Below are 23,963 nucleotides of genomic sequence, written 5' to 3' on the forward strand. Positions count from 1 at the left end.
GCTGCAGATAACTCTGCTGCCGTGTATAGAGGATTAAGCTTTGGACAGCTTCACATCTAGTGCTGACTATAGAGCTTTCAGCACTGGGCAGCTCCGCATCCACATCTGCACAAGGTTTTGACTACTCTCTATTGAAGTTTTAGCACCAGATGGATTTAAGGTACATCCAGGTCCAGGTCTGCTCTGGACAGATTCAGACTGCTCTCTATTGAGGTTTCAGCTCTAGACAGCTTCACATCCAGATCCGGCTTCAGACTGCTCTCTATAGAGGATTCAGCTCTGGACATCTTCACATCTTGGTTCTACTTCACACTGCTTTCTATTGAGGTTTCAGCTCTGGACAGCTTCACATCCAGCTTCATCTTCACACTACTCTCTATAGAGTTTTTTTGCACTGGAGATCTCCAGGTCCAGCCTCACTGTTAGACGTCTCTCCAGCACTGACTGCCGATGAATGAATAGATAGGATTTAACACTGTATTGCCCCTCGTCCATAGTATCAGCTCTGGATCTGCCCCTGGTTTCAGCACTGGACAGCTGCAGTCTTCAGGAGGTTTCAGCACTGGACAGCTCCCTAGCTCCAGCTATGGCATGAAGCTCAGCTTCAATACCACAAGGCTCCCTAGAAATTAACCCTTTCCAGTGCATTCAGTAAACAATACCTAAGGTGATTGTGTATATGTGTTGTATATGTAGAGCACTGAGTGCATCACACATCATAGTAGGAAAGCTTTCTTAGTGCAATGCTTTGAATCCAGCTCTCTCGACGCTGACAAAAGTCAGCCAGCAAAGACACATATTCTACTCCATGGACAGCAGCAATCCTTCAAGCCACACCCGCCACCCAGCTTCAAAGCACCTATTGGCTGAAGGCAAGGGCATAGATCATTAAATATTCAACAGCTTCTTGTGGTCTGTGGCTGAGAATGCTGAAGCCTGGCAATGCTGCCAAGGGAAGGAAAGAGGAGGGAGGTCTAGGAAGAATAAACTACAGAGATTGACTGAGCCAGCGCAATAATAAAACCTTAGGAGTTTGGGATGCAGAAGGATGTACAGAAGCTCAAGAAGTGGGACCTGCATAGAAACATGCCATAGATTCTGTGTGCAAGGAAAAGCAAGCAAAAGAAGCAGCCAGCATAGCAAAAGCAAACAATTACCAAACGTATCCAGAGTGAAGAAACCCTGCACAGTACAGAGATCTGGAGGACTGTGCACAATGGGATCGCCTGCGCTGGAATATTTGGAGTATTCTTTGGTCAGCAGCAGTCAAGCAGACCAATAAAGACTCTCCAGGGACCATAACATAGGAGAAGGAGTGTAACTCTCCTTGTGTATCATTTATCAGTCTGCAGGCAAGGGATATTGGATAAACAGTATATCATTCACTTTGTATAAAACTATCTAGCTAACCAATGTTTGCTATAGTGCACATAAGAGATCACATAAAGGAGGAGAGGGAGAAAAACAGATGTGTACAGAAGGCATGACTCAAGCGATCCTGGAAAACACATTGCAAGCAGACTTACCAGGGAATAATCACATGCTTGTTCTGAGAACTGCTTCATGGTACATTCAGTTCTGAAATGCTTTCAGATGAACAATTACCCAGCCCTGTACTCACAGAATGAAGTATATACCATAATAAGACTGCAGCAATCTGGTCTTTAAGAAACCATATTAGGGCTGCAGTGTTCCAGAGACTGGGGATAGAGAAGACTGGAGATGGCTGATGGTGACCTGTGATGAGGATGGAGACAGAGCCCCGACATTTCCTGACTTACCTGATACTCCTCTTAGCTGTAGGATTTTACCCGGTGGGAGCTGCACAAAGAGGTACATATAGAGCTAAGTATATCATCAGGTGTCTGTGGGTGCTGTGATAGAAATATGGCTGGGAAAGAGTGTGCCGTATAATGCATCACTGCAATAGAGCTGTGTGTATGTGTGTGGATAGCAAGACTTATCATGAACAGGCATCTTAGTGCATCTGCATGTAATACAAATGTATATATAAAGTATCCGTATAACTCCAGCTTACAAAATGGCAAGCATGCAGGAAGCTACCCACTTACAATCCGCAGTCAGAGGATACTTGTGACTCACAATTTATAGTAGGCTGTGTGGCTGTACTGCAGAGTTCTGCTCCCACCATCCCAGTATATGAATGGTTAAACACTTTGTGCAAGCCTTTCCCTTGATCTACCTAAGGCCATATTTAATTTCTACTTGGGCCACAGGGGAGTCAAAGCAATAAGACCCAGTTATGTGTGATAACCAATATTAAACAATTCATATATGAACCCAGGGCTAATGAGTTGCAGGCTTGACTAGTTCAATTTGTGCGAAACATGCGTGGGAAGTCGCTGCTCCAGTGAATCCATGCAATGAGGTGTTGTAAGGACGTGGAGCAGGTTCTGGAGGTTTTTTTTGTTAAATGCAAGAAAAATCTAAAAAACAATAATACACCAGGGATTAGTCATCTATACACACGTGCTGGTTTTTACATATAGCCTATCCACAAGGAGGCTATAAGTCAGGTATTTGTAATGTATGGCTTTCTTCATTGAATCTCATCTGAAAGCAATTTGTTTCTATGTGCCAAAGGTTCAGCAGAAAGGAAGGGTGTACAGTATAATGTGGTATAATAAGCAGAAACAGATTATATATAGGGCAGTGCAGTTATATTCCGACTTCATTGTATGGACTGAAATACAATAAACCACCATGAGTGAATACTGTATATACTATACTGTAAGCCATTATGTTCTCCAGGGATAGGTTCATTGTAGCCGTATATTTAGTGTCTTATCATGGCAGGTGCTCACAGAGCCACAGGTTGGGTCTAATGTCCATAGTACATTGCAATGAGCTTATGTACTGAAATGTTCATGTTGTAGGAACCATAGGTGCATTTTGCTGCTTCCTATATGTCATAGAGTTTCCATTGTGCCATGAATAGCGTAAAGTAACCTATGTCTGAAGAAAACTTTAGCATTGACAAATCTATAAATTTAGCTAGTGTGCCCCATCTTCTGCTGGCCAAGTCTAGTTTGGACTGCTGCAGTTCTATACATCTAACATATACTGAGTGTCAAAATATTACATGGGAATCCACATATATCACTATGGGGTCTTGGTTATTGTATCAAATGCTCAGATGAACCCCTGTTATCTAAAAAAAAAAAAAAAAAAACCCTGAAAATATAAAGTATATGCAATAGAAAGGAAATGTTGCTGACAAAAGCAAAGTACAAGTTTCTCAGCTCTTTTCTGACCAACCTATTTGCCTCATATGTCCAATATGATATAGAGAATCCTACAAGCAGCGTCCTATAGATACAATAGTTTCTATAAGTCTTCATAACACATGTGACATAGGCAAAATACTGCAATAATACAGTACCAGTTACTATCACTAGAGTTAAAGTTCTACAAACCAAGTCACTATAGTCCCTTTCGCAGGTTCTGCTGATAATCCGTGCAGCCTGATTATACAAAATGGGACCTATATTAGTTTAGTTATTGTGTAACTGGGAATCTGCAAGCACAAGGTGCTGGTACCTGTAGTACTTGCAACTGAATGTCAGAAAATGCCGGTTATCTATGTGTTATCTAGCGCTAAATAAAACAGTACAGATGTAGCGAAGTTTAACCTGGATCTAATAACTTGCTTCATCTTGATAACTCCTTAAGTGTCAAGTTAAAGTTTGCTACTTTATTACTCTGCAATAATCAATTATTTACTTTAGGATTTATAAACCAGGTTTTTTATAGTCCCATAGGGATGGCTTGTACTTGACAGTTTCAATCGTGGCTACATATAGTCCAAATAGTGGAAAATAGAACTTTTTAATTTTCGTTTAACATCAAGTATCAGAGAACCAATATTTTTTCTTTACATATTCACTGATCTCTACTTCTTCTGAATCTAGAAAAAAAAACGTACTGTCTATTAAACAACCACTGTGGTATATATTGGCAATGAAAGCGAGACAGTGTGAGCTGCCTGGAAACATCCTGATAAAATATCAGGTGCTATGGAGAAGACATTAGGGTCAGACAGTGGAGGGCAGCACTGGGCAGTGTTGGAAAGTAAAGTCATACACGTATTGCAGTCCGGTAATCTATACATGGAAGAGTTGTACATTCTGTAACATTGCGGGATACATGCTATACAGTAAATGGCACCTACAATGTATAGTGTTCTGTTTTAACTAGTTGTGATATTTGGTATTTTGCAGTAAGATAAAGATATAAAAGAGTTTACTAAGTTACAGGGTGTTACGGTACTTTTACTGTATCTGTATATGTGTTGAAGCATTACGCTATGGCTGTCATGTGAATACCTCACATATAGGACAATACAGATGTAAAACTGGGATAGTCTTTGTTATAGAACTGAACTATCAGCCATATTATCTTCTATCTGAAGTTACATCAAGTATATAAAGCGATCTATGGTATGTATCAAGGTGGTGTAACTACAGGCAAGACAGAGGTTGCAGACCCTGGAGGGGGAGTAATAGATCTTTGTGTATCAATGAGGCGTCATGAGGGTCACAGGGCAGAGTTTGTATCAGAGCCAAGGAATGTCAAGTTACCCTTATATATGTTCTGAAATATGTTGCATAGTTTACTATATGACCCCTATAGTGATCTGACAGTCTACAGTATAGCTAATATGTATGGATCAGTCACCCCCAATACACAAGAAACTGTGTGGCTCAAGCTAAAAGCAATGCTCTGATTTCTTAGCCGCAATGCTATCATGTAACACTAAAGATGACTACCCAAACTTTCATTGAAAAGTAGTGATATGTACAATGCAGGGCGAAACTTATGATTTGTCACAAAAAATCTGGATAAATTTGGACTACACAAGAATTCATGACAGTGTAAATTTAGGGAAGTTTATTCAAGGTTGAGTTTGTTTTTCATCAGACAAGCAAATCCTGTATAGTCAGGTAGTGGGATCAATGATCATCCTGCTGCCTGCACAGTATTCTAAGTAGGGACTCCATGCTGTGTTCTGTCAGGATCCCTGCAGGAGCGTCTACACTATGTGCTTACTATTCCTCAGTCACTTGTCTGACTCAGCCCTTTATATGTGTGGTAGCACAGCAGTAGTATTTCACTCTTTGTTATTTAAAGTAGGATCAGATAGGGCTATACCTCTAATGAACGCGACGCCTTATCTGTGTATAGAATACGGCGAAACCTCTTGGAGTCGACCGCCTAATATTGCATTAATAAATCTTCTAAGGGAGGGAACTTCTCAAAGAAGATGGCCAGTATGCATATGAATAAAGAGGTGGCTTAAAGGAGATGGTTCAGTATGTCATTAGAATTCAGGCACGTAATGGAGGAGAGATTTTATAAGCAAGAACTGAGCAGCCGCTTACTATTATACTATAGGGTTTATTAATGCTGCCAAGCTGTGCTATGGAGTATGGTAAACTCACAGTGATATTAAGATGTGTTTTGTTGGATGAAGGCCCTATTCACATCTTTGTTTGGGTTTCCGTTCTGGGAGTCCGCATTCCTATATCTAAGGAAGTCTGCGGACCCCATAAACTATAATGGGGTCTGTGTAGTTTCCACTCAAAACATGCACAGAGCAAAGTCCCCAAGCGGACTCCCCGAACAGAAACCCATACACAGATGTGAATAGAGCCTGAGTTGCAAGTTTACATTTGCTTAGTGAGTTTTTATAGTGTATAAATGACATGTCCTGCTTTTCTTCATCTCTAAGTAGTTCTTTTTAGGGTTAAGCCTCTGTTCATAGTACAAATCCTAAATTGTTGGGTATCCAACCACTAAGACTCCTGGTATTTCTGAAAATAAGAGTTATTTTACTCCCATTGGTAATGTAGTTATGGACACAAACGTCCCACCGCCCCACTAATTTCAATGGGAGCGTCAAGCCAAAGTATACCATGTCCTATGGGTAGGAGATAAATGATTTTGTGGCATAACCCCTTATGGAGACTTCATATATTGGTATATAATAGAACATATACTACTTTTTTTTCTGTTTCATACAATGGGCTACATAGAATGGATAATGTAAAGAAGGACAGAATGGCTTGGGGTTTGCTTACCCCCCTATACTCGCCCTTCCATGTTTACTAAGATTGCTTTATTTATTGAAGTTCTTCAAACCACAAAAGTCATGGAACCAACAAGAGACAAATGGGTGCCCCATAGCAGTGATTTTATATGCCCTGATACTTATGTATACTTATATATGCCCTGATACCAATCTTATATGCCCTGATATCAATCTTATATGCCCTGATACATACATATACTTATATATGCCCTGATACTGATCTTATATGCCCTGATATCAATCTTACATGCCCTGATACTTATGTATACTTATATATGCCCTGATATCAATCTTACATGCCCTGATACTTATGTATACTTATATATGCCCTGATATCAATCTTATATGCCCTGATACTTATATATACTTATATATGCCCTGATACCAATCTTATATGCCCTGATATCAATCTTATATGCCCTGATACTTACATATACTTATATATGCCCTGATACTGATCTTATATGCCCTGATATCAATCTTACATGCCCTGATACTTATGTATACTTATATATGCCCTGATATCAATCTTACATGCCCTGATACTTATGTATACTTATATATGCCCTGATATCAATCTTATATGCCCTGATACTTATATATACTTATATATGCCCTGATACCAATCTTATATGCCCTGATATCAATCTTATATGTCCTGATACTTACATATACTTATATATGCCCTGATACTGATCTTATATGCCCTGATATCAATCGTATATGCCCTGATACTTATGTATACTTATATATGCCCTGATACCGATCTTATATGCCCTGATATCAGTCTTATATGCCCTGATACTTATATATACTTATATGTGCCCTGATACCGATCTTATATGCCCTGATATCAGTCTTATATGCCCTGATACTTATATATACTTATATATGCCCTGATACTGATCTTATATGCCCTGATACTTATATATACTTATATATGCCTTGATACCGATCTTATATGCCCTGATATCAATGTTATATGCCCTGATACTTATATATGTATATATGCCCTGATACTGATCTTATATGCCCTGATATCAATCTTATATGCCCTGATACTTATATATACTTATATATACCCTGATACCAATCTTATAGGCCCTGATCACATATGTCCCTGACATAACTCAAACAGAGGAAATATATAGGACTGTAGTATTCCCTACTATAAGGTCATAGAGATACGCAGTAAGGGGTTGAATCAAGGACTCTATATAACAATAACTGTACCCACACTTTGTGTTTTGTTATTGAACCCTAAAACACAATTTTCTTTTGTGTAATATAAAAGTACTGTGCTCAAATTGAAAAAAATATGTCCTTATACTAGTAAGATCGGTGCTGAAAAAGTGAACTTTACTAAAGCATTCAGCCATATGAAAGACAAATCTGTTCGCTTGCATGCAAAAGGGTTAAAGTGATCTCCATGGCCGTAGAGTCACAGCCGTCTATAGTTAAGCAGTCAGCTGTAGAAGTGAGAGACTGTGCTTACCATTCTGTGTGATGCTTCGTGTAGAAACCATTACCTCGGTGTTAGGCATATTGACAGTGACTGGGCGTTGATAGTGTTTCTGTGGTAGACTATTTTGAGCAGAAAGATGAATCCGTTCTGTATAAATGAGCTCTTTGTGATCCTTTGGTTTTAACCACAATACACAAGAGCTGCTTAAATCAGAGCTTCTTGGAATTGTCTTACATGTGTACAGTGTAAAGATAGGAGCTTGAGATCTTGCAGGGCTAGAAAGGAGTTGCCATCCAAATAAATCCTCTTTGCATCTCTGCTTGTATATTTGTATTGTTCATTAGATATTGGTAATGTAAACCAGCAATGTAATGAGCTATTATATATTAATAACTAGTGCGTAAGAATATGTTATAATTTTATTCTACATATCAAGCCTTGACCAGTATGCACCTCTATATGTTCAACCTTTAATGCAAATAGTAGTGTATTATAGTTTCTGTATAAGGGTATAGAGAAGATACCACCCTAAAGCAAAATTTATAATAGAGCCTTTCCTATGTGTTGCATTATTTGCCCCCTTTTTGGTCAAGCATGTCCATTGCTGATGCCCTACTGTTATTTTCTAGGATATAGTATTGGTAAAAGCCCTACATGTGGGGGCATAACTTGGGGTGCGGAGGGTGCAGTTGTACCGGGGCCCATAAGCACTGGCATCGGTATTGAGATTGCAGTTTCCATCTGGCCCATAGGCCAAGGAGAACCACAGATTACCCGAACCACACTAAGGTGGATTCAACTCCTTAGCACCCATAACCATCACTATCAAGAATTCTCTGTAGGGATGAAGAAGGGGGCCCAGGATAAAAGGTTGCACCGAGGCCCACAAGACTGCACACATGTTCTTGTTCTTATTTCTTTTGATAGCTAATATTGTAGAACTTGTAAAGAGGACAAGTCTTTCAAGTTCATGTACTCGATGAGAAGACCTAAGTTATACTCCTTTCCCTTTAAAGCCTTATAACCACTACTGGGCTGCCTCCATGCCCCTGTATACTATATACTATATGCCCCTTAATTCTAAACTTATAAAAGTCATAACATATAAGCACATTTGGAGTTCAAACTTATTAACACACATTTTGTAAAAAGTCAACAGCAACACCATCCTGAACCCCGCTGAACTTGAAGAACCCCAATATTTTTTTTTTCCCATTCATTATGTGCCTATTCCCCCAATGTATAAAATTAAGCCAATATTACCTTATTTAGTTATCCCTTTCTATCTGGATCCTTTTCTCCTTCTGGGTCATGTGACTCTTACTCTGACCAGACAAAATTGACATGGCATAATAAACAGGTCCATCACTTCTTGCACAGGTTCTTTGCGGGAGGAGACAGGAACTTCTTCTGATAACTATTGGTGAGCAGGAAGATCTTGTTATATGGCTATGGAGAAGCAACTCATAGTTCAGCCTCCCTAACTATAGGTGTGTAGTCCTTTAGATTATTTAGGCTGAGTTCACACTGAGTTTTTTGGTCAGGAATTTGGTCAGGAATCTGCCTCAAAATCAGCCTCCAATAAAAGCCTCCCAATAGAGTTCTGAGGTCAGTATACCTAAAAGAGCAGTGATAGACATTCAGGTAAGAGGTGGAGTGCTTCTTAAATGAACCTATCATTACAAAATTCACTAGTCTTACAGCAAATAATCCATGTTTATGATGATTGATGATAGGAAAACCTTCTGTCCTTTAGATGTAGAGTATGTCCAGTGGTACGTGGACATTAGATCATCTCATAGACAACTTTTTTCCAAAGTAAATTAAACAAAGTGTTAGAAACTGTGCTTGTACTCTATAATCCACCCATTCCTATAGAGAGTTTGCTCGACTACAGTCACTTATTTTGTATCTAGGGATAGATCATAATAGTCATTTTTCTGGAGGTGCAGGGAAATGGCAACGCCATAAATAGGGGCATAACTTGAGGGGGTGCAGTGGGTGCAGTCACACTAGGGTCCAGGAGCTTTAGGAGGCCCATAAGCCCTGGCATCAGTATTGAGATTGCAGCTTCCATCTGGCCCATAAACCAAAGAGACCCACAGATTCCCCTAACCACACTAAGGTGGATTAAACTCCTTAGCACCCATAACCATCACTATCAAGAATTCTCTGTAGTAATGAGGTAGGGGGCCCCGGACATAAGATTGCACCAGGGCCTACAAGACTTTAGTTATGCCAATGCCCATAAAAGTGAATGTCATGCACAACCCCTTTAATGGGTGGCTTTGATTCAACCCATGATTTTAGTTGCGGCCGTGTAATCCAGTATAAAGGTATGGAACCAGTAAAAAATTGTAAGTTTTCTTCTCTCTTTTAGGAAGGTAAAATATTCCAAACATAAAAGAATTTCCATATTCTAAGTTTTTATCTTTCTGGTTTGAATTATTTTTTGTTTCTTACAAGGAATGTTAAATCCCATGACAAGAAAATAATAAAAAAAAATCCATGTAATGGTTTCAAGGCTATTATATGAGACTCGCAGCTAGGCTTTGTAAGTGATAACTCCCAGTAAACATGATGAGGCAGACTCGTATTGCATGCTCCTGTCATCCATTCCTGGGAGTCCAAGAACAAGATTACTGTAAGCTAATTAAAAATGAAAGAAGGGATCACACACAAGTATTACAATAATAGGGAATGTCTGGAGCAAGAGAAACACATTGATGATAATATGTACTACAGTGGTCGGAAATAGAACCTTTTTTTCAAAGAAAAACTCTGGTCAGGAGATTTCTCACATTATTTCAACCATCATGCCCTTGCTACTACTCCCTCCAGTGTAAGAAAGTGGTGGCACTATTCCCGGAGAAATCATTGGAGCGAATACGATGGTAGTGTGCCATAAATATGTAAGGAGATCCAACATAGTCATCCTCTAGCTGAAGCTTCTATTCCAGTCCAAAAATTTCTCATTAGTCTGAGAAGCTCATAAATTAATAATTACAATGGGAAACTCCAGTTCCCTTTATGTCATCATTCGGACTTATCTTAGGCAAATCAGCACAGACAAAAACTATGGTGTTGCCCATAGCAAGCAATCCGACCCTTTAAGTCTATAAGCCTCTTTTGTTCTAATCCATGTAAGCTCAGAAGCCGTATAAGTCCTTAAAATGCAGTATCTGGTCATAGTAGACAAGTATTGGAAATAATGAGGAATATTTACTAATCAGAATGTGACAAAATTCTCACTCAAACTAAACTAGATTTCTGATATACTTGGATTTGGGAGGCAGAGATTGGAGTGTTCTTCTCAATGTTGCTGTGGATCTAGGGCAGTGATGGCAAACCTTTAAGAGACCAAGTGCCCAAATTGCAACCATAAACCCACTAAATTATCACAAAGAACCAATATGGCAATTTAACCTGAATACAGTGCGGATCCACAACTGAGGACAGTTACAAACCCACAATATATGGTTGTGTGAATGGGGCTTATACTGTGGGATATAAATACTCCTCTACAGTGATCCTCGCACAGTACACTCTGCTCAATAGTGGCCCTCACATAGTACAATCTGATGAAAAATGGCCCCCACACACAATATAATCTATTCCACTAATGCTGCCCACAGAAAGAGCTCTGAGTGCCACCATTGGCATGCGTTCAATAGGTTCGCCATTAGCAATCTAGGGTCTCATTCACCTGCAGATCCTGCAGAGCGAGACACCCCCATTGAACAGACTAATTCATCATTGCATATTCAATGGATGAAAGACAAAGTTCTGCTTCAGCTTTCTATCTTGGGATGTCAGAGGAACAGAAATGGAAGAAGAATTTGAGATGGCAATCTAAAGTAAGATAACCAGGAGTGGGAGAAAGCTAAACAAAAGTGTGAAATTTGGCACTTCTAGTCCAGAAACCTCTAAGCTGTCCAGGTTTGAGAGAACAATTTTCCTTCTTATATTTTTCTGATAATAATCAACACATAGCTAAGACGTTCTCCTGTTTTTTGGAATATTCGAAGAAGAATTAGTCTTCTGGTTTACAATGTAAAATCATAATTTTGGGTTTACCCCAATTAGATTCTCCAGCACTGTAGAATATGTTACATATACCCCTACAGGAGCTTTTATGACATCCTGTCCTAAATACACAGACATTAATATGGAATTGTCCCCCTTTGTAGTTAAAATAGCTTCTGATCTCCTAACAAGCTTTTCAGTAAAATATTGTCTTGTGTCAGTGGGGATTATTGCCCATTCATCTAGAAGAGCATTTGTGAGGTCAGATATTGATGTTGGACAGGAGGGCCTGGTTCACAGTCTACTTTTAGTCAAGTTTTTTTTTTTTTGCATCATAATTAGTCAACCATACTTGTACAGACTTTGCTTTGTGTATTATAGCACAGTCATGGTGGAACAGAAAATGAACTCCCCAAAACTGTTCCCACAAAGTTGGAAGCATACAAGATGTTTTGTATTCTGAAATAATAGGATTTCCCTGCACTGGAATTAAGGGGTGTAAACTAACCATTCAAAAACAACCCCATACCATTATGATCCATCCAAACTTTACAGTTGGTATAATGTAGTCAGGCAGGTAATGTTCTCCTGGCATTCACTCAAACTAGACTCGACCATCAGAACTACCAAATGGAGAAGCGTCGCTCCATAGAACACGTGCACCTCATCGGAAATCAATGGCTTCCTCTACCAGAGTATATATTCTCAAGATCAGAGTGAAGACCATTCAGTCTTGCTGGATATTCTAAATTTACTTTTATACACTATGTTTATACACTATGCTATTCAGCACTAGGAGACTCTGTCTATAACTGTATGTGGTCTTTGTGTACTTTGTGGCTGAAATTCCAAAATGCTTCCATCTTTTAATATTACTGCTCATAGTTTATCATGCAATATTTAGACGGGAAAAACTTTCACAAATGTTTTGTTGCAGTGGCGGCACACTATTACAGTACCGTGTAAGAATGCTGTGAGCTCCTTAAAACAAGTCATTCTTTCCCAAATTTTTGTAAAGGCGACTGTTGGTGCTGGATTTTATACACCTATGGCAATGGTATTGAATGAAACACCAGAATTCAATGGTTAAAAGCAGCATCCCAATATTTTTCCCTATATCTTTTAGGGTTTGTTGATTATACAAAGGAATTTTTCCCCCTTTTTTTATTTGATTCTTTTAATATTTCCTATATACATTTCTGTACATACAGATATAACTGTCTTGAATCTGATAACATGCTGCAAAGTCAAGTTAAAGGTTGCTGGAGTTGTTAATTTTATCCATTAACAATTATGTTAAGCTTCGCTACATCTGTATTATTATTATTATTATTATTATTATTATTATTATTATTATTGTTATTACTTTTTTTTCAGTGCCTTCTCCATTCCCATTACATTGTTTCTATCTCTCCTTATAATATCTTCCTATATATATATATATATATATATATATATATATATATATATATATATAAAGCTATTGTTTCGTAAGCTTATGTATTCCATATGGTGACTTAAAATTGTCTTTCATTAAAAAGTATATTATGCTCCAAAAACAATAATCATAAAAGTCTACACTCGGCGTTACATAGGCAGATCCTTGTTATTTTTCTACATTTGCAATATACCTTGAGATAGAGCATAAAAGAACTAAAAACAGCAATATCATTTGGAAAGTGCCATAAACAATTTGCAAATATGCTTTGTCTGTAGCAGGTGTCTTTACATCAAGAATATTCTTCATACACTGAATAAAGTGAATCATGGATAAGCATCGTTCGTTGTAAGAAATGATTACTTAACATTTTATTGTCATATGTAGTTATTTTTGCATTACAAAAGTTTAACAATAACAATTCAGTCAAAAGTCGTTGGATAGTCATTAAAAAATATCGCCATATTGAAATGTTTTACTACTACTACTACTAGTCCTACTATACTAGCTTATGCTATTACTACTTCTACTGGTACCAGTTATATTCATCATCTTATTGTCATTGTTATTCGTGAAGTTTGTGCATCCGGTTCATATTGGGCCGAAACGGAAGTGCTATTGTTATACTCTGGGGAACTACAGTCACCATGGGGGAGCACAGGAGAGGTGAGCATAATGGTTTGCACCTCTCATGGGCCTTCACTTATTATACTCTTGGGTTTCAAGTTTGGTCCATGCCCAAAACATTTGGAAAATTCAGGTTGAATTTGGTTCAATATAAACTGGTTTGTTCATCTCTATCTCACACTCTTGCTATGGGGACATACTCTTCCTCAGTACTAGATGATGCTTACTTGCCGTTTCTTTTCTTAACTACTTGACTTCTTTTTAGCTTAGGTCAATTACAGATGTGTTCTCTTTCACCAGTCCTCTATGTTGTACTTGACCAGATTTTCTAAAAGCAACATGAGCCCATATCTTAGACCACTTTGGGGGGGACAATGAAGTTAATGAAGGCTTCTGGTAGCATGTCATGATATTGTTGTGGATGGTTTAATGAGAAACTGTACTAGCTAAAGGACTTGTGCCATTATGGAGCACCAGTGTGCTTGCATGACTGGTGTCCTGTTTACTCCTATTGGTCTGCCGAAACTGTAATGTGTATTATGGTGCCACAAACCCCATAGAAGTGAATTGAGCACTGGTCATGTGAACACACAGGCACTCTATTCATAAGAAGGCCTTAGAGGGACTTTCAGTCCCCCATTCTCCTCATTACCAGGGGACTGGCAATCGCTCCCCCCACCCCCCCAATTATCTCCCTTTTAACTATACTGAGATCTTCAATCATTAAACGAGAGCTGTCTTATTATCGTCTTATGGCATATCTGTTTTAGTAAATACTTAGTAATACTTAGTAAATACTTCTACACATTTGTCACCCTCATCCTTTTTAATGTTTTAAAACATTATGAAATAAGTTGAATTTAATGATCTGTTTTGAACAAATACATTTTATTACACAACTTTGTTACACCCTATTGGCAGCAAAGTTTTGATCATCTTGTGCCATTTGCGCAACAGTCAAAAAGGTAAGGGACGGCATATGTGCATCCCTGCATAGTTTGACAAGTTGCAATTGGTGTTTACGATGTTACACCCCTTTGACAAGTACAATGGTGACCTTGTTGTCAATTTATGTAGAAATATTCAGGATAAATTATAGAAAAACAGAACATTGCAAAGTTATAATAAAGGAGATGGCAGAATTGTTATTTCGTGTAGGGTACAAACTTTTGCTAAAGACATGTCAGAATTTGTGACAGGTCTAAGCAATGATGGTTCATCTTTAAATGGCAATGTGAGCTCCAAAGAGTTCCCAAATAGTGTTTGATGGCCTTGGAAGAGTGAAAACAACTGCCCATTACCATACAACATCTCCTACTGTGCACCCCGCGACACTGACCACACTGATCCCCAGTCATTTTCATTCAGCAGCCATCAAAATTACTTGAGATTCACAAGTTGAAGTGAATTATAATCATTTGTCAGGAGCTTCAAACTAAGTTAATCGATTCCCTCATCTCTAATTAAGAAGACCTTCGATTATTCTCATCCTTACTCCTTCCAGGCATCTTCTACTAAAAATGTATTTAGTGCAGAGTCCGTGATGAGCAGCCTAAATACCTGGAATACCAAATACTGCTCTTCATTATGTTGGTCATACAGAGGGTACGGGCATGGTCACAACTGTTCAGATTGAAGTCACCTTGTTGGTTTCTTACAAAGAGCTGTCGGGGAAGTTTCTGATAGCTAAACAAGGACAACTGCAGAAGAAATGTAGCATTACCTGTTGTTGGGAAGTTAGCTCGGTAGAAGCGGTGGTGAGGAACTAAACAGTCAAAAATATGCAGCAAATTGGATTATTTAGAAAAAAACTGGAAAATAAACAAACTTTGACTTCAGGCACAAAATGAGCAAAACAAAATACAGCCTTAACTTCAGGCAAAAAACAAAATAAAAAACCTGCTTGTCTGAGTAACTAACTAAACAGAACAAATAACCTAACTATACGTGTGGCTTACTTCCAGACACACAAAGAAAACAGGTGCAATATTGTCTCAGGGTTACAGGACAGAACCATACACCTCCATTTACCTCATGGAACTGCACTGTAATTCAGGAGCTGCAGCCTTTTCTGACCCAGTAATGAGCCCAGGATCTACACCTGAGCTGAGGCCTATTCCAGATCTGCCCTGGACCATACATACGCCACCTGGGGCTGATATATCTGGACTCCAGTGCTCTGCGTGTCACCTTCTCATACTGTGTACATTGAAATGAATGACCATCCATGGACCTAAATGGACAGCTCAAGCTTGCCAGAGCAATCTGCTAGCCATAGAAGGAGGTCCGAAGTATGAAATTTTTAATACAATTCCTTTAAGACCATTAGCATTCCATTTATTCCATTATACATAATGTACAAAATCTTGATAAATAGAAATATAGAGATTTGGACTGGGAGATATGGACTGGATTTTGGTCGTATTGCCAAACCGAACCCTGAGCCAAACTGAACCCTGATGCATCTATAAGACTAAGGGTTCATGCTTTCCCTTGGCTCTATATTGTGTTTTTAGTGTGGGATATGAGAATCACGGAGAGTCAGAAATGCCCATCCTGTCCAGATGACTATGATGTTGGGAGTCCGAGTATGAGTCCGGGAATCTGAGTCCTGTCTCAGTGTTTGGACGTGGTAATAAGGACTACATCCGATCCATATCTCCTGGACTAAATCCATCTGCATGAACCAGCCTAATGCAAACCTGTCCACCACGGTACACATGAACGAAAAGGACAATTATTTTTTCTAGCATTCTTTGCAGTTTGTAAGGAAATCGGAATGGTATTACGTGGGGATAATTATTTTGTTAGTGTAATTTTAACATCTGTTCTCATCTTAGATGCAGGTGCAGAAATTGCTCATGGACTGCTGTGTCACATTAACCTCATTAACATACTGTTACTATTTTTTAACGGCTGTGTATCATCTAATTGTAAAAAAGGGAGCAGCGGCAAAAATAGCGCTGACTCAAGGGAAACATTTTGGCTCCAGCATGCCTGGCACCAAGCACAATAAAATCTATGCTGCTTGTAGGGCAGGCCAGATTATTCAACTTACTGAATCGCGGGTTTTGTCATTCTATAGTCTGGCAGGAATGGGTTAACCCTTCATTGTGACTATATCAATGGATCTTATGTAATCTTAGACATAAACATATCATTTTTTTCCCATTTCTGCTGTGAACATTTTTCGTTTCGGTATTTGTTATTGAATATCATTGCATTGGATTTCATAGGTACTTGCTTCTCCTCAATAAACTGTTCTTTTTGTCCCATTATTTGGTTACTTTGGGTCCTCTGGCAAATATTCTATCATGGAATATTTCACTCCGCCTCTAGTGGTGGTAGCAGTCTCCCAAACTTAAGAATATAGGTACAGATTAAATTTGCCTTGGTCACTAGGTTTAGAAGGTTGACATTTTTTGCAAAAATCAGAGTTTATACAAAAGAAAAATCTGACTTTTTACCTTCCCCTCATTGCCCCTCCAGCGTACTGCCCTGCAGAGGGTGCATGTTGTTTTGGAGGAGGGTGCACTTTGTCATAAATGAGGCGCAACCCTCTGCCAACTCCAGGGTTATGAAGAACGGTGAAATAATACCAGTCTTCATAAATGTGTCCCATAAGGTTTTATAATATAAAGTATAATATTGTGAGACTAAATGGGAGTCACCATAATAGCTCAGCTCTGGACATAGCTAGGTTAGGGTCGCCTAAATCAAATGCCTCCCTCTTGTGAATCGGTGACTCAATGGCAGGGGCGTATCTACCGGGGTAGCAGCTGTAGGGACATTAGGGACACTGCATTTCTTTTTTTACCAGGCCTTTACTGGCTGGAGTTACTCCAGATGGTAACAAACCCTATTTACTTACCGATCCTGGCAGGGGCCAGGATCTGTAAGTGACACCGTGGGCCCCACAAACACTATTATTATTTTCAGATCCACGTGTATAATGATCGGAGGCCCAGGAGAGGTAAAGGAACATAAAAAAACACTGTTACTTACCTCTCCGGGCTCCGGGCAGGCATCAGGCCTACTTGTGTGATGTCCCTGATGTCACATGACCCGGGCCTGCGTCCCGGGTCATGTGATGTCCTGGATGTCATTGAAGAAGGTCAACACCACCGAGGAGTACAGCGGAGCCAGGGATAGGTAAGTAACAATTTTTTTATGGGTGGTTATAGTACTCTGAAAAGACCCCAGAGTTTAATAATTGTTCATGGGTGTCCATTGTGGGGCATAATAGTGTGTGCAGGGGCCACTATGGGACATAATACTGTGTGCAGGGGCCACTATAGGACATAATACTGTGTGCAGGGGCCACTATGGGACATAATACTGTGTGCAGGGGCCACTATAGGACATAATACTGTGTGCAGGGGCCACTATGGGGCATAATAGTGTGTGCAGGGACCACTATAGGGGCATAATACTGTGTGCAGGGGTCACTATAGGGGCATAATACCATGGGCAGGGGCCACTATGGGGGATAATACTGTGTGTAGGAGCCGCTATAGGGGCATAATAGTGCGCACAGGAATGCGGGGGGAAGGGGGGGTTCGGTCGGTAGGAGGCGTCGATCGGGGCCCATGTCAAAAGTTTGCCATGGGGCCCTGCCATTCCTAGGTATGCCACTGCTCAATAGCTATTGCTTTTTTGTCATATGCTAAGACAGATGAATACTTGCGTGCTATTTACTATAATTCCCGGGAGGGGTGGGAGTGGGTGGGTCGCTCAGTGGCATCCATTTTTAAAGGGTCCATTTACTGTATGTGCCTTCTTCTAAAGGCGATGTAAAAGCAGCCTTTACTGTATAAATGTATGCAAAAAGCTAAAATGTTCACCGCAGGAAGCCAGAATTTTATTGCTTAACCCTTTCATGGTATAACTAGGGTATTGGGAGCTCTCTACAAAAGATAGCACTCTGAGCGCCGTAAAGAAATATGAAATGCAATAAATTACATGTGACATTTATGCATCCAGATAATACGCTTTATATTCATGATCCCTATTGTTGGCGGAGTGGGGCAGGACCGTTGGAAGGATCAATGCCTAGAGGTCTCCTTCATGGCGTTTCTATCCTCACAAAAAGCTATTACTGTTATTATAGAACTTTAGAATAATATATTACTATATTGTAGTTGTGATATGTTTATCATTCACCTATGGATTGCTTTTTTGGGGAAAGGGGGGTCATTGACATAATGTTTTGGCCAGGGATCTCCGCACCAGCTATGCTATAGATTGTTCGCTCTTTCCTTACACACCGGCAATGTAAGCAGGGCTGTTCTGGTTTTGGAGACAATGAGGTGTTTTATTATTAATCATCTTCTTTCAAGCAGATGAATAATTTGGGTCATAAGAGTAATGGATCAATATTCTGTACAGATTCGGTTGGAGCAAATTAATAAGGGCATCATTTTAGTGAGATTGAGCGTCAGTAAATTGCAGCATACTGCCGTGAAAAATAGATGAGGTTTGTTGCTGAATGGCCATAATTAAGCGTACGGGAATATTGCTATTTATTTCACTTGGTTAAAAAAAAAAGTGTAATTTTTACACTCAGATTTTTATGACTAATGAAGAGTTTAGTCACCAATAAGAAGCAGAATACTTGGATGTAGAGGTAGAGGTGATAGTCACACAATGAAGGGGTTAATGATACAACTTTGCATTACTTTTATTTATTTTCTCATAAATCTACAAAGTAAAGGGAACAAGCTTTGTAGTTTATTCAATAAAAGGGCTTATTTCTTTGCTTGTTTGCAAATCTGTAAATAAATCTATGGAGAGGAGAGAGGGAGGAAGATGAGAGGGGTGGGGGAGGAAGAGGAGCGGGGAGGGGGAGGAAGAGGAGAGGGGAGGGGGAGGAAGAGGAGAGGGTTGGGGGAGGAAGAGGAGAGCTCTATAGCGCTAGATCAGGAATTACTACCCTTTCTTGTATCATATCTCTGTCCCTCTTCCTCCCTTATCTTTAGACTTCATTGTAAACTAATGCTGCATGTATATAGAGTATAAACCAAAATCTCGCACATAAGTAAATGGAAGAGTAATACTTAGGGATGCGCCACTGATCAGAGGATTGAAGGGGCCATCAGCTTCCCGGACAAGGAACAGCACCATATATTATGTAGTGGCCATGATTGGTACTGCAGCTCAGTTGGAAATAGTACTTGAAATAACCCTTGAATGCCTGCAGACAGAGAGGGCATTTGTGTTTTAGTGCTATTGCTCGTCTAAATAGTTGTGGTTGCTGCTGGCTCAATATTTGTGTTTCCACTATATGTACTATATCTTCTTATTGATCACTAATAGATTGTGAAAGATAAGAAGGTGTTAAAGTTTACCTGGTTTTGCTACATCACCTATCTATTCAATTCATATGTCTATTGATATCGTCATATCTATCTATATATGTAAGACATATCAGTCTATCTATCTATCTATCTACTTACCTATCTATCTATACATGTAAGACACATCAGTCTATCTATCTATCTATCTATCTATCTATCTATCTATCTAACTAATTCAAACATTACTTTATAACCTCAAAATAACACCAGTGGTTAAATCATCAGCTAAACAAGACATGTTTTTCCGCACTGTTTGTGTATTCATGTATACAGCTCCTTAGGACAGTACAAGTGAATTACATTTCCAATTAAACAATAGTTCATATGCTTTGTAGAATTCACTGGAAGCTTTTCTTGCCGTAAGCGGATAAAACCCGGTGTTAGGACACTGATTTCTGATTATTGCTAATCTTGTATTCCTCATATCGCTGTGTTTAAGTGACTACAATTTCGTGTCCAGCCTTACTCCAATAGATTTTTGCAAGCCTGGCTATCACGAAGATGGAAAATATAAACCGGCTGTAGATAAAAGGCTAGAGAAACAAAGTATTCATGTCTCCTAGAGATGGATACAGAATCCGATCCCTGAAATACTGCAATCCTGTTCCAGCTAAATCAAAATGCAAATACACAGAGGAAATGTCGGCATTGATAAATCCTGCTGGTAAAACTCATATCATAGAAGTTGTACTGTACCATCTGGTGCCATCGCAATGTATCACCGCTACATACAGATACCCTGGCAACCCTCATTCATCATAACACAGACGCCAAACTCTGCAAGGCCAGAGAGGGAGCAGCAACCACTCTTGGCTTTGTCAAGCCAAGTATCTACATTCATGTGGCTTCTGTTTTTCTACTTATAATGCTCAGCAGGTTGTCACATATACCAGCTCTCCAGCTTTCCTGTGGATTTTGTCTGGTTCCTGGTAAAGTGTCAGGACATAATGATTTATATGCAGACGGTGCAGCCTATGGCCATTGTAGCCAAATTGACACCCGGATTGTCACATATCGGACATTATTCACATTCAGGATCTTAAAAAGAAAACTAAGGAATTTTAAAGGATACAATTTTAGTATCTTAGGAACACAGACACTATCTATCTCCTATCTATCTATCTATCTATCTATCTATCTATGATCCATCTATCTACTTATAACTCCAACAGCACAACTACAAAAAATGGATGAGTGCAACTTTCAAGTATGGACCAAATCTTGAGGAAACTTCAAGAAACACTATGGGTTTATAAACACCTATTTTAATACATCTGGATTGATTCTTGTTTCTTGAAGTATCTATCTATCTATCTATCTATCTATCTATCTATCTATCTATCTCATATCTATCTATCTATCTATCTATCTATCTATCTATCTACCTATCTATCAGCACAGAATGTGCTGCTAGAATTTTCAGATTTTTGCACTTGCACTCCTTCCAGTTACATAGAACTATTAAATTGGAGTGCACCCTTAGATTTTGTTTCAGTCTCCCATAAGCATAGGGATATTTGATGTGGAGCATTGGCCTGGATCCTGCTTGCCTCTGTATTCACGCTGTAGACCTGTTCTAGGCCCAAGAGAGGTATGCCCCATCTGAATGAGGTTACCTTGTCAGAGAAGATCTATCTATCTATCTATCTATCTATCTATCTATCTATCTATCTATCTATCTATCCTTGAAAAAGGAGGGTATGCTGCTATTATATGGCAAGAGCCTACCATACGTAAGACTCTCTACTACAGATGAAGTAATTTGCACATGGGTCATGGAACTGGCATGAGGGGAAACAAACTTCTGGAATTTCTATCCTGGGAAAACATAAATTTGGAAGAAATTACAGCAACTCAGTGAAAAAGCTTTGCGAGAAAAAACACAGTGGAAACTTATCCTGTTTTTTCCCGCAGTGCTTTTCACAGAAAGTCCACAGTCTATGGTCTTTCTGCTTCAATTATACCTAAATGGAAATAGGAAATGCCAACGTTACGCTAGGTTGGGCCGTGGTCTAAAACTATCTTCTAGTGATAATTCTCCCCCATTGTGTAACTGGAAAATTACATTCTCAATATGTTAAAATACTGAGGGGAATTGACTAACCCATCTGCACCAACAAGGGTGCTATAACATGTTTGGCACATCCTCTATGCCGTGCATCGCTCACCAATGCCTGCCTTGGTCCCACACATTGATTAGAATTCACGTCAGAAAATCGGTATAAGGATTTCCATTCTTGTGCCGGAGCCTCTTAATAATTCAGTTATGACTCGCACCAGTCTGGGCCTTAATTCAGAATAGTGTACCAATCTTAAAAAAATATCCCCTTCCCCACTGTACTTTGGCGCTTTTAAACTTTGACTTGCAAAGAATGAGAGTCTTGTGCAAGAGCAAGTATGCTCGGAGAATCCTCAGCATCAAGAAGAAGAAAGCAGAAAGTAAATGCCCAAGGAAAAAAATCCCTGCTCATAGCTTTTGGAATAGGAATCAAAAGTTTAGTCTAGCCTACAGGAAGATAAAAGTCATTCTTGCCTCTTCATATCTGATTTGTTTTTGTTTTTTTATAAATTCGCAATTTCAAGGAAGATCGAAGAGACATATGTGTCTGCCAAGAGGCCTTGTCATTAAGCAGAGATTGATTTCCTTGATCTAGTTAATGGTGGATTTACCAGTGCTTACAGCCTTAGTCATTACACTAGCTGAATAAGCTTGAGTCAGTTGGGCCTGACATTGCTGATAATCCTCTAACATCTCATTACACAGAAATGAGTTCAATTTCAGCATTAAATTACAGTGCAAACAAGGAGACGGAGACTGCGATGTGTTCAGTCAATGTAGTGGCAAGAGGGGAATTGGTGCACGCGACCACTGGAATGGAGGAAGCTTGTGGATGTCAATACTGTTGTATGGAAAAAGCCAAACATTGCGATATGTTGTACTTTCCAATATAATGAACATACACCTAGGTGGCAGCATTCTAATACTAGACTTCATTGCTATCTGGATAGTTCAATGGTTTGAGGAGTAGATTGCGGAATATGGTCATTTTAATGGTCATTTACATGCATGGTATATAATGGGGCTCCCACCTGGGGTGCAGATATAGTGAGTGCAATGGCAACAATTGGTACTCGGCCCTCAGAGGAAAATGCCAGGCCTTCTGGAGGATCGGGCTGGTGCCCAGTGTGCAGTGAAACCACATACTAGTAATACTAGCTTACCAGTAAAAGAGTTTGGCGGGGTTTTTTTCTTACATGTATAGTTTTCTATAAATATTAAAATGGCTTTCCTGGGTTAGTCATGGTATCTTATCACCCAAAATATCAGATCCCATTGTACACAACTTCACAACTATGTCCTTTGTCTATCAATAGCCAGTAACTCCCTGTGCCCAGGGGAGAAATTATGAGCAATTCATTCTAACAGTAATCTGATAAAAGTTTTAGGGTTCTGGACTTTGAATACATTTTGCAGTAACAAACATAATGTGATTTTGCTCAAAACTGCTATCAGCTGTTAGGTTGGAGCAACACATATATGGGTGGTAACAAGCCATGTACAAAGCATTGGCATTACAGTACATGCTTTACTTCACCAAACCATGTGGTTGTCAGATAGCATCTGTATCCAAAATAACCATCGAGCATATAAAAATAATATATACACATTTCCAAATAACTATGGTCACCATGTTAAAGTCTACAATAGGGTCAGACTTAATTTGCTGCTTACAAAGGGTGAACAAAGGGAATATCTTGGCATCTTGAAATGTCCTAATTATCAAGCACCCTTATCCTACGCACCCTTATCCTACAAGTCCTCTGAACACCTAAATGCTCTCAGCCAACCCCATGACACACAAGAGGGGCAAGGAGCGGGATGAAAAAGCGGAAGAGGTGTGCAACTTGGAACCGATGCTATGAGCTCCGATACTAAAC

The 23,963-nt window shown here is 39.3% G+C and overlaps 1 protein-coding gene across 2 annotated transcripts in view; it reads left to right on the forward strand.

Moving 5' to 3' along the window:
• Positions 1-731: 731 nt before the first annotated feature.
• The window catches only part of UNC5D (unc-5 netrin receptor D), a 562,375-nt gene continuing 539,143 nt past the window's right edge, over positions 732-23,963 (forward strand). For both annotated transcript variants that reach the window (XM_075273020.1, XM_075273019.1), the window contains exon 1: positions 732-1,833. In XM_075273020.1, coding sequence (XP_075129121.1) covers positions 1,743-1,833 — 91 coding nt within the window. In that variant the 5' untranslated portion in view covers positions 732-1,742. The remainder of the gene's footprint in view (positions 1,834-23,963) is intronic.

Source organism: Leptodactylus fuscus, chromosome 5 (genome assembly GCF_031893055.1).
Source record: "Leptodactylus fuscus isolate aLepFus1 chromosome 5, aLepFus1.hap2, whole genome shotgun sequence".
Classification (NCBI taxonomy): domain Eukaryota; kingdom Metazoa; phylum Chordata; class Amphibia; order Anura; family Leptodactylidae; genus Leptodactylus; species Leptodactylus fuscus.